Below are 12,309 nucleotides of genomic sequence, written 5' to 3' on the forward strand. Positions count from 1 at the left end.
AATGACCAATATAAAATTATCAGCAATTAGAGCTTCCTATTTGGCTCTGCAGGTGGAGAAAGGAAGCCTGCCCTTGCAGATCAGCCTGGTGTTTCCTGTATCAGTAGGGGTGGCCAGAAGACTTCCACTCCTTAAACTTAAATAGCAAGGAAGCAGAATCATCTTGTCAGAGTAAGGCTCTAATGAGCCATGAGATTAGCCGTGGGAATAAATTAAACTGGAAACTTGTCAACTGGACGTTCTGCAACCGAAAATCAAGCTGGACAGCTAGTTGATGCTGGTTGTCTTTTTAATTTAGTTTTTGTACTCTTGGTTGTCTTTTCTTGGTTCTTCAGTAAATTATAACATTAAAAGCTCCTGCACTGCTGAAAGTGGCTTCTTCCTCCATTTCTCTGTACATGGTGCCTTCTAAAGCTATAAAATAGGATGAGGAAGGAAACAAGGACTGCAGGCCATGGGACCAAGGGCAGCACTGGGGGAATCTAAAAGCATTCTTCAGTTGTATTTAAGCCTCATGGCTTTGTTTCTCTGTGTGCCCAAACTTTGTTACTTGAAGAGTGAAGCACTGTTCCAAGTGAGTGAGGGCATTAGAATCTGGCCCTTAATAATCAGCATTGCTGAATGTCCTGTGTTTTCTGGAGTTGTTCCAGTTTCACTGCAAAACTGAAAACTAACATGTGATGTTTGGATGCCCCGTGGTTCCTTAGCTGCCTTATGAACACCAGGGTAGGGAGAGAAACCATAAGGAATGTAACAAAGTAGCATATATTCCCACTGAAGTTACCTGGGGGGTGAGCAGACTCAGAATTTTGCATGATTGAGTAATTAGCTTTTTGTCTTACCCAGTTTAGTCTTACCAGTCAGTTTTACCTTGGTGTCCCTAATTCGCATCCAGAGAGCTCTGGTTAACATTTGCCAAATGACCATGAGTTGGGCTTACTTAAATAAATTGCTTCCACTCAAATAAAAAAGTAACTACATATTTTGTAAGAACATTTCTGTGATATCAGCTTGTTTTCACAAACCCTAAATTGCCCTCCTATTGCCCTTTTTTAATACTGTTCTTATCCTGTGTGCAAGCCATCATTGTAACCACAGGAAAATGAGGCCAATCAGGACCATGAATAGGCTCTTACAAAAGATCAGGCTGATCAGAGAAATAAAGGCTAGATAAAGACACAATTACTAATCTTCTGTATTCAGTGGAAACCAGTGGATATAATAGCAACATTTCAGATAGATAAAGCCCCGTTTTAATTCCTGAATCTGCAGTAGCTTGTTCCTTTATTTCCTTCAGCACATTTTTATGAATTAGAAATGTCATGATATTTGTTCAGATCTGCAAGAATGGAAAAACTTCTGCTTGGCGGCAGATCTCTGAACAAAGGGCTCTGCTGGCACCAAAGTTGAATTGTTTACAATAGGTCTAGGTTTCCTGCTCTGTTTCACTTTTAAGCAAGAAATTGAGGTGACGGATGTTTTTTCTTTTGAACTTGTTTTCCAGTTGCTTTCTTGTCAAAGCCACAAGAGCTGGTTACTCCAAAGAAAAAAGGGAATGGGAAGAAAAGGAGAAAAGGCAAAGGCATGGGGAAGAAGAGAGATCCATGCCTACAAAAGTATAAGGACTTCTGTATTCATGGAGAATGCAAATACATCAAAGAGCTGAGAGCTCCATCCTGCATGTAAGTAGAAAAGAACCTCTGTCCTAGGGAAACCTTAGTCATTGTTCCTTGAATTCTCTAAACCACACAGAGGAAGAACGCAGGAGATATTTTTAGTTTGTCCTCTTGCTCTGTAGGATGCTATTCTGACTTCCTGGACCTTTTGTTTTTTGAGTTTTGCATCACTTTGGTGCACTTTAAGAAACCACAGACTGTTGTTGGTCTTGTTAAAGGCACATGTTCAGAAAAATGTCCCTTATGTCTCATACATCAACCTTCCATTGAAAACCCCAACACTATGGGTGCCAAACAAAATTAACTGACTTCTGCCTGAGCTCTGTGTTTGGCCTACAAGAACTTGGGATAACACAGTTTACCTTTTGTTGACTGAGCCTGTTGCAGGATGTCTTGTAGCTATTTACATTGAAAAGTTATTTTAGGAGCCTGTTGTCAAATACCTTTATCCTGACTTTCAGAAGACTGATGCTCATAACCCTTGTGAAGGTCCATAGGAGCTGAGGTGTTCTGCTGTTTTGAAAATCGGGCCTCATGAGAACTCCAGTGGAGTCGGTCCCAATGGACTCAGTGTGCCTAAATGGCACCTGAGCTCTCTTGAAATTTTGATATAGAGGTCTCAAGTCAGGCACCCCATAATGGAAATAACTAAAATATTTCTGAATGGAGCTACTGCTGTATCCACAGGTCTTCTGATTAAGTCTTTCCTGCAGTATATCATATAGGCAGTAGCTCTGGTTATGATTTGGGCAGGAAAACAAAAAAAAAGTTCATGAAGAATCACTGTGAATAGGGAAAAGCAGGAGGCTCTGCTTATGTGAAAAGATGGCCTTGGGAGTCTGACAATGGCACAGTTGCAGGGTATTATTTCCTAACCAAGAAATTGCTCTTTTAATGTCATCAAAGCACAGGAAACAAATATTCTTCTTCATTATCATGCATATATCCCTTCTAATCTTGTGAAGTCTAGCAGAGGGATCCATTAGTCTGCATAACAGTTTGGCCAAGAAAATGGCAGGAGCTGAAAATTAAAGCCCTGAAGAATACACCATTGGGATTGATTTAGCATTGACTAATGGGAAGCGGACAGAATGCAACAGAGTTGTTTTCATCTCTGACTTCTAGGATTCTGTTTGAGCCCTGTAAGTGAGCTACTCTCTCCTAGAGTCCCCAGTTGGTCCTGCTCCTCAAACACTATCTTGCCATGATGGTGGCTTATGCGTAGGGATCTCCATAAATCGCAGAGGAAGTCACCCTCCCCCCTCCGGGCCCACAACCCCACAGCAGCTCCTTTTTAATTTTTTCATTTCACCACTTGCCTGCTCCGCTCACCCCCGCAGCTCTGCTGGCCAGCCCATTTTCTCATGATTGCCGGGGAAGTGAAAACCACAGTTTTAAATAGGCTGCAGTTTTTGCCAGCCTGCTGCTGATTGGCAGATGGGCTTTGGTGGCCCTGCTGCTTGCTGCTGACCTGCAGGGAGGCAGAAACCATGGCATATTTAAAACTGCAGTTTTTTCGCTTCCCCAGCAGTCAGCAGCAAACAGCCTGGCCAGTGGGACCCTTCCACCCATCCAGGGCAGAGAAGGGCAAGCAGAGAAACAAAAAAAAAATTTAAGGAGCGACCGGGGAGGGGATTTCCTCCACAATCCCATGGACTGGAAAGAAAAACTTTTTCCATCCCTTCAAATGTAACAACTCTGTTTGCAGCACCCTTGCATCCCAGTAACTTGGATGCACTGGTGGGAGAGGGAGGAGAACCTGTTGCTCTAAATGGCTCTGTCCCATCTCCAGGCAGTTTGGCCTTGGCAGCTGGATTTGTAGGCAGCAGTTTTGAAAGCACTTGAGGTGGCAGCCTGCCAAAAGTGTGTTGAAGCTGTTTTGTGGAGGCCTGTTCCTCTGTTTTCCCAGTGTCAGGCAGTGTCCCTATATGCTGCTGCTGCTACTTTTTCTACCTGTTACCTTGCCTGTTCCAAGTGCCTTCTGTCTGAGGATCTCAGAGCTTTCAAGCACTAACAAACCAATTTCCTCACCATCTCCAGGAAGTAGGTAAATATCTGTATTAACCATGCTGCACAGATGAAGAAGCTGAGGCTAAAGAGGGGTTTTCTCTTTTTGTAATTTGGACACCTGTTCACTAGGGAATGGCCTGACGCCCACTGGCCTGTATCTCATGATGTGGCACAGAACAGCCATCTGAATGCAGACTAGTGTTGATGTAGGCAACATTTGAGCAGGTGGATTTGAAGGTTCTGACACTATTGTCAGTTCTGAGTCACTCATCCAAGTCCCTGAGCTTGCTGCAAATAATAGCTCTCTGACTTATAGTGTGCAACTTCTTGAGCATTGAAATTTTTGGGCAGCTTGAAACCACAGGGTAAGCGGGTATGTCAGCACTGCTACTTATTCCACCCCACATGTTTGCACTGTAGTCCAAACCCATTAACTATCCACATTAAAAGCCCCTTAACTGCTTTCCAGAAGCAGTTAAGTTCATCTGCAGAAGCTCTTCTGAGAATTAAGGCCCAAGTTAAACTAGAGTCTTTTTTAGGAATTGGTTTTCCCAATACTTGTCAGTTTTCTGTGTTTGGTGTGCGGTGGTGACAAGATGATATAGATGAGGATGAGTGACTCATCAGCTTGGGTTAACCACAACTAGCAGTATAGGGTTGACCCAGTGTATGTGTATGGACAGGGCTCCCTGGTATACTTATTGGTTAGACTTCTTTAACCAGAGCTGCCTGCTATGACATGCCATATAGATCACCTACAGAAGAAGGTGCCTGGACTTGAGCAGGTTGTTTGAGTGCAAAGGTTCTGGCTTAAAATCCCCTAATCTAGGACTGGGGAGTCACAGATAGACTCCATTGTTCTAAAAGTTCCTCTTCTCATCCCCAGCTACATTATCCTTACAAGAGTAGGGGCTCTGAAATGGCTTAATAAGGACTTTACCACTTCTTGTTAAAGGAAAGAGTCCAGAATTTCTCATTGTGTTACTGTCTCTTGTTACCCAATAGCCAGTTCCAGAGAAAGCTGAGTTACTGTGAACATTCCTGCCTTCGTCCTATCAAACTGCATCTTAATTCATCTTCAGCCTGTCTGTCTGCCATTTGCATTTCATTCTGCTCTCTGTTCCCATTAGCCAGTTCCATCTCTAGTACAGGTTTAGAATATGCCAGGGCAGGGAGAGTTCATGGCACTGGCAGTATCTGGTTCTCGAGAATATGAAGAGCTTGTCGAAGGCCATCTTGTTCCTCAGTCCTTCTGTTTTTTTGCCTTTGGTGTAACATGAGTATTGTTGTCTGGGGTGACACTGACCCATGGAATGTGCTGTATTTAATGGAGCTCTCTCAGCATGGGACACTTGATCATGATGTTTGGAATGTGTTCACATGTTTGGTGATAAGCTCATCCTTCTCTGATTGGGTCTTGTCAAGGGTCTGGGAGTATAAGTGTTGTATATATTAAGCTGTTTACATTATTATCCTTTGACTCACTGAGAGGGGTTTTTGGGTGACTGGCCTCTTTGCTCTGATGCAGATTTTATTTCTGCTAGGTGAGTAACTACCTGGATCCAGGGGAGTTTCATGTGTTTGTGTGTGGGGAAATGACCCTATGAACAAAGTGTTTTAAATCTAGGTCCTTTCAGTTAAGGAACACAAAGTCAGCTCTGTTCTCAGCTTTCTCAAATGGGACTTCCCCTCTCTGAAAGTGGGAAGTTGAGGGTGTGATTACTGTGCTAAGTCCTAATAAGAGCTATAAAAAGTTCCCAACCCCTCAAGTGCAAATAGGAACCAGCCACCCCTGGCTAGAACTTCTGTGGGAGTGAGCAACACTTCTGCCAGCTCATATTTTAACTGACCCCCATCTCACTATGTACCCCATGGGAGCAGGAATGCTTCAGGGGTGTGTAATGACTGAATTATCCCAGGTTTTATTGACAGATTGTGTCCCAGTTCCAATGCTTGGGTCTGCTTCTCTACTAATCTTCTGTGCCTCTTGTGCATTTGAAGGTAGATTTCCAGGATTTGAGTGCTGAAGGTGACTTGGTGCAAACAGCTGTCATGGGCGAGGGCCAGCCAGCACACACTACACAGCTATTTGACACACATAACTGAATGATTTCATTTGCATAGTCACCTACTGCTCTAGTGAAATGAAGACTACCCTGGGATGGAGGTCATCAGTAAAAACTACCTCAACACCCTGCACACCACTGGGGTGTGGAGGCAGTTGGCATAAGGCTGCCAAGGCAAGATCTCTGAATATGCCCTGGGAATCTCTAATATTCAACAAGGTAACGAGATCCTTGAGGAGGATTAATATCTAACCTTTAAGTACCACAGTTAAACTTTCATTGCCATATAAGTGCAGTTTTTGGCACTTATATGGCTTTTAAATTCTCTGTGTGTCCTGAATAGGTGTCCAGATACATTTGTAACTTCTGGAAGTGAAGCAGAGATGGAGCCTTCCTGCCTTTCAGCCCAGGAGCCTAGTGATTAGGTCACAAGTCCAGGGGGTGGGAAATCCAGGTTCTAGGCCTTACACAGGAGGGATTTGAACCTGTATCTCCCCCTTCTCAGCAAAGTGCTCTAACTATGAGGCAATGGGGAAGGGCTCGCTTAAATGTTGGCCCAATGGACAGCCAAGAGGGCAAGAGCTATATGGGGCCAGGAAGAAGAGAACAAGCTAGAGGGAGTGTAACTCAGTGAGGGGGATATTGACCCCGGTGCCTTTTCTGCACTTTGCATATACTATCCACTGAATAAACAGCAATGGGATAGTTTATACCATAATGGGACAGGGACGCGGACCAGAATCTAGGGGCCTTACCTTCCAGGGCAGTCTTCCTGTCACTGAGTTATGCTCCTTGTAGCTTGCTTTCTTCCTCCTGGCCCCACATGATCTACTGAGATCCCTTCGGACCCTAAAAATCTATGAAATTATGAAAATCTGTATCTTCCCCTCCTTGCTGCCCAGTGCGCCAGTTTCCAGAGGAGCATGCTCAGGGTAATATCTAGTCCATGGCCTGACAGTTAGAGAACTCTTCTAGGAAGTGAGAGATGTGGGTTCAGTCCCTCTGGATGGCCAGTGGGAGCTAGAACCTGGGTTTCCCACTCCTATAGACAGTGCCCTAACTACCAATATTAGGCTGGTTGAGGAGGGTCCCCTTTTCTGCCTTTCAGCAGTCACTAATTGCAGCTTTTCTCTGACCAAAGTTTTGGGGCCCATACAGTTGTGTGCACCCAGACAATTCTAGTCTCCCCTAGAGGTTGTGTGGCCCAGGGACAGCTTTCTGGGTATGCTCTGAATGGAAACAGGGCAAACACAGTTATGCAAATGGAATCTAAACTCTGTGTGAATACCAACACTTGCACTTATGCAACTGTATAAGTGTCACTAACACTCACAAAGGTGAAGCAGGGTTTTTGTCTTTGGTTTCTCAAGCCTTACTGAGAAGAGCTTATTATGGCAAATTGCATGGAATCTGATATGCTTCTTGTTGGAAGATGAAGGGCTGAGGCCATCCTGCTGGGAATCCAAACCATTCAGGGTAATCCCAGCCTGATGTTCACTTAGAAAACACCCATTTTTGTATACTAGGAAAACCATTGGGAAAGTCAGCCCTGCATCCAGCAGCAGTGTCAAAGGGTACTAGCAGGGTGCTGAACTGGACACAGCAGTGGGGAAGACAGAAGAAAGCAAGAAGTTTTCTTTTGATAGTATTCACATTGCAGGGCCTTTCCCCATAGAAAGAGAAAACTGTCCTGGAGTAGGTGCCACAGAGGCCAGCAGTGGTGACAGTGGGGCTGAAGGATCTTGGTGCTGAGGAAAGGGTAAAGGTAATGTCTGGACCTTGCTGGAAAATAGCTGCTGAGCTGTCCTAAGGCAGAGAAAAGAGGTGGAGATGCTCTATGATACTTGAATGGAAGGGGCTGTGCAACATTTCTGGTGATTATTAACACCCTGATTAAGGCTTGGCTCTCATAGTACCCTATTACTGCTGCCTTTAAAATGCTCTCTTTTCTCTCTAAACTAGATGCCAGCCAGGATACCATGGAGAGAGATGCCATGGCCTTACCCTCCCTGTTGAGAATCCCTCCACCAGTTACGACCACCCTACAGCATTGGCTATTGTGGCGGTGGTGCTGTCATCCATGTGTCTCATTATCATCGCTGCATTGCTGATGCTCAGGTGAGAGGAAAGGTGGATGCAATGCTGTATTAGCAACATACCCCAAAGCTTGACCTACTCCACCCATGATCTCACCTACTTGGCCCTACTAGGGGTGAACCAGTTCCCAATATTTCTGGGGAGATGCCTTCTTTACCCCAGCCTTGGCAATCAGTAAAGTAGCTCATATGGGATGCAGGAGGCCTCCTGATTCAGTAGCTGATGTCATGTGGCCTGAGCTAACCTTGCTGCCTAGGCTGTTTTATCATGGAAGGATTTGTTCTCCATTCTACCTGGGCTTCTATGAACCAAATTTAGTAGCAGAGTGTGAGATTAGGAGGATCTGCAGTGATTTGAAGCTGCTGCAGTCTTCCTTCCTGGCAAGAGATGTAGAGCAGCTGGTGCAGAGCAGAGTTAGTGTTTACCTGGGAGTCGGTGTAGCCAAGGGAGATAGGACATGCATGGCTTCACTATATCCCTGATACAATCTCTAGCTTTGGAACCACCAGCTAAACATAGACTACAGGCCTATAGACTTCCCCACTGAAGCCAGCAGGAGCTTTGGACCTGAGTACGGTGGGGCCTGGCTGCAGTAGTGATCAACCCTTTGCTGAACATCTGTCTGCTTGATTTGCAGGTGTCACAAAAGGGGTGTTTATGATGTGGAAAATGAAGAGAAAATTAAGTTGGGCATCGCTGTAAACCCCTGATGGCATTAGAGCCCTGCAAGGTAAGTCTTCAGCACAGGCAAAACAGCATGGCATAGGCAGCCTTAGCCTAGCTTTAGCCAGGCCCACGTACAATGGAAGTGGCAGATAGCTGCTCACAAGAACTTCACTGGGTGCTGTATGTTTTCCATGCCCCTAAGCCAGCTCTGTACTCCCATGCAGTCTGACAGTGATTTGCACTTCCCTTTGGGACTGGTGGGGAGCATGGTGTTTGAGCACTTCCTAATTATGTTATCTGGGATTGGATAAAAAATAAAGATGAACTCTTTAAATCCTTACAATGATTTGATGGGATTCAGCCTGTCAACTAGAGAAAAACCATGACTCTGCTTTTAGTACCTCAGCCCTGCCACCCTCCTAAAGTGAACGCATTACTCCACGCCCATCTCTGGCTTTCTGGCTAAGCCAGTTCTGAATTCCCCAGATGATTTCTGATGGACTCCAGGGCCTTGCTCCACCCAACCACACTCAAATCTGTTACTCCTCTATTCCTTCCCTTCCCTGAATAACTCACTCCCCTGCTTGCTTATTCATTGAATCCCCCAGCCAGTTCCTCTGATCTGTCAGTGTCTCATCTCATAACCACCTACTCTCAAGCTTGCCCCTCTGGTTTTGGCTTTCTTTCTCAGCAGTTGGGGGCTGTTTTTTCACTCATTCTGCTCCAGCTCTTCAGAACTATCTCTCTCCCTCTGATCTCCTGAGTTATTTCCCCTTCCTTAAATGTTGCCTGAAACCTAAAATAAATAAATAAAGCAACTTCCTTTTCACTCCTTGTCCTTCCCTTATTACTTCATCATCCTTTAATTCTACTTCAACCACTGTTGTAATGCAATCCAGCTGGGCACAGTTTTCTTTACTGCTTTCAATGTTATGTAACATTGCTGTGCACTGTGAATCATGCAGTGCTTCACCTCAGAGGTGACTGCATTTCCCTGGTGAGCAGGCACTCGGAAAAAGGGAAAGGGCTGGGAGTTCTTTCCCGGCTGGTCCAAACACTGACATCAAATACACTTTCCTTTTTTTTTAAATCAGGAAAATATTGTACACATTGCATGGGTGAACTAATGTCTCAAAAAGGACAGTAACTAATGTCCCTCACCATTGCCCATTAGCTACTGGGTTAGTTAGAATAACAGTGGGTGTCATTTTGGGGGAGGATGGGAAGAGATTTAATGATGAAGACATGTCTTGCCTGTTGATACAATTAGATTTAGATTTACCCAAACTCTTCTGGCAGTGAGTTCCAGAAGGAGTGTACTGCAGCCAACAAAATTCTCTTCTCTTTGCAGCCATCTTGATACATCTCCCCCACTTGCAAAGTGCTTTATGATCCCCAATAATGGACAAAATAAATTTGTCTTGATTCTGGAAAGTGCAAAATAAGCACAGCTATCTGGGATCATTTAGATCTACCTACTTCTTTCATGCTGCTGGATTCCCAGCTTCTTTTAGGGTCTAATCTTGCAAGGTTCTAAGTGTTTCTTATGAGGTGCTCAGCACCTTTCATTCCCACACAAGTCAGTAGAAGCTGTGTCTGGGTGCTGCAATAATTACTTTGGCCCTGATTCAGTAAAGCACTTAAGCATATGCCAGAGACTCTCAAACTGCAATCCATGGGCTGAAGAGCTTTTCAGAATTGGCATCTTTGTGTTGCAAGTGCCCCTGCATGAGGATTCTGCATCTGATGCCAAATAGTGTTGGCTGCATAAGGCAAAAGTCTTGGTATGAAATGAACCAGATCTGTGCTGTGTTTTATTTCAGGATTCAGTGGTGAAGCAGTTCTGCCTTCATGAAGAAGCAAGACACAGTGATTAAAGTTCTATTTATTGGCCTTATTTAAAAATCAGTGGAGAGTTTGCTGGAGCGGAAGTGGCATGTCTGTGTTTAGAGGTTGTCATATAATTGCTTCACTAAAACATGCATCTCGGTGAGTAAAATTTGATGTCCTGAAGTGGAAGAAGTTACAGGAAAGATGCTTTCTGCTGGAGACTTTATTTACCAACAGAATTGCTCAAGGAGGCCTGGTTGAATGCACTCATGAAGAGAGAAGAAAAAAATGGACCTTGGCTTTCCAGCTTTAGTAGGGGCTGGGAAATGAAGTAACTACAACCAAACACAAATTTGGATCCTTCAGATATACTCTGAGAAACTAACTGTGAAAGACGTCAACTCCGAGGAGATCTGAGTTCGGGGATTTATTAGACTGGGGGGGTGGGGTGAGGGCTATTTAACAAGATATTTTTCATTTTAAATTATATATTTATTTTAGATATACTGTGTATAGTATTTATTTAGGGTCTGATCCTACAGTCCTGCAATCAGTGGGCATTTTGCTAGAGTTAACAGTGGATTGGCCCTTAACTTTTGTAAGTGCAATGTAATGGTCTAATAAATAACACTTTGTTACAAACTCTTAGACTTTTAATACTGACTAGAAAAGCAGCTAGACCATTTTAATATAACAATGTGTATCAATGTGCCCTTGCTAACCTATTGTCTGTGTGTGTGTCATGTGGTATTATAATGGCAAAGATGCAGACAGTAGGAGGCAAATCTTGTATGCGAGTATGGAAGCATAAGCTACTAAAGCCAGTGGAGACATTTTACGTTTGTCTTAGAATAAATTAGAACAGAGTTTGATCCCATGGGCCCAGTCCTGGTCCCATAGAATTGAACAGTAAAATTCCAATAGAATTCCAGCTTGGAGCTGTAATATGCCCAAAATTGTACTACCCAATCTGCACCGTCGACCCTGATTCTCAGCATTCAGACATGGACCAGCAATGCAGTCCCTCTCCCAACCCTGTGGGGTGAGCAAGATGGTGCTGAGATCTGATCAGAGATCATCATCAGAGGATAGTCTAAAAGATTTGAAAATGGCTGCCTGCCTCCTCTGTTTCTATTGCCAAGAAACAGCATAGCAGAATCTCACTTAGTGGGAGATATTTAAATATGTTGAGTAAATGCAGCTTCACTCAGGTCTGAAGTTGGTCCCTTCTATCTAAACACTTTTATTATTCAAAAACTGTGCTAGTACCTACTTCAGCCCATGCAATGAAAAATAAAATGGTGTGGGGCAGGGGCTTGTTTGATTAAAACAGAAGTCAACACCTGGAATCAAAAAGTTCAGGAGACAAAAATTAAGGGGAGGACTAGCCATCAATATGCTCTTCAGGACCCCCACTACAACTCCAAAGTTTTTTGGTATTCCTTAGGAGGCCAAGGCTTCTCTTCCACTCACAGCAGGCTAGATTTCCTAGGCTTGTCAGATTCCTGAGGCTCTAGTGGGCATGCATTCTTCCAGACCAGTCTTCCAGAACTGGTTCAGACTTTACAATGGGTGTGCAATTATTTTGGGCAGAGAGCCACTTACTGAGTTTTGGCACAGCCCAGGCCAGATTAAAAAATTTAGAAAATTAGTATTTGGGGCTCCACGGGCCGGATAGAATGGCTTGGAAGGCTGCATCTGGCCCCTGGGCTGCATTTTGCCCACCCCTGCTTACAATATAATAACCCAAACTTGTTCATATTTCCTCTTGAAGCTTACTCTGGGGAGCTGCCTGAAAGCAAGATGAGCTAATGACTATAACGGAGTCAAAGCAGAGAAAGCTGGCTGTTTCCCTACAGGAAATATGCTTTTCTCTAGACTGTTTTGCTGCTGAAGTTTACCAACCATACCTTTCACACTGGTGTGCTAAACTGGCCAACCCATTTCCACAAAGTTGATGTTCA

At 44.1% G+C, this 12,309-nt stretch overlaps 1 protein-coding gene across 2 annotated transcripts in view; it reads left to right on the forward strand.

Annotated features, from left to right (window-relative positions):
* HBEGF (heparin binding EGF like growth factor) overlaps positions 1-10,989 on the forward strand; it is a 25,810-nt gene extending 14,821 nt beyond the window's left edge. For both annotated transcript variants that reach the window (XM_019506594.1, XM_019506595.1), the window contains exons 3-6: positions 1,505-1,682; positions 7,715-7,870; positions 8,487-8,579; positions 10,339-10,989. In XM_019506594.1, coding sequence (XP_019362139.1) covers positions 1,505-1,682; positions 7,715-7,870; positions 8,487-8,559 — 407 coding nt within the window. In that variant the 3' untranslated portion in view covers positions 8,560-8,579; positions 10,339-10,989. The remainder of the gene's footprint in view (positions 1-1,504; positions 1,683-7,714; positions 7,871-8,486; positions 8,580-10,338) is intronic.
* The last annotated feature ends 1,320 nt before the right edge of the window (positions 10,990-12,309 follow it).

Source organism: Gavialis gangeticus, unplaced genomic scaffold (assembly GCF_001723915.1).
Source record: "Gavialis gangeticus isolate Ggan-Ray unplaced genomic scaffold, GavGan_comp1, whole genome shotgun sequence".
In the NCBI taxonomy this organism is placed as follows: Eukaryota; Metazoa; Chordata; order Crocodylia; family Gavialidae; genus Gavialis; species Gavialis gangeticus.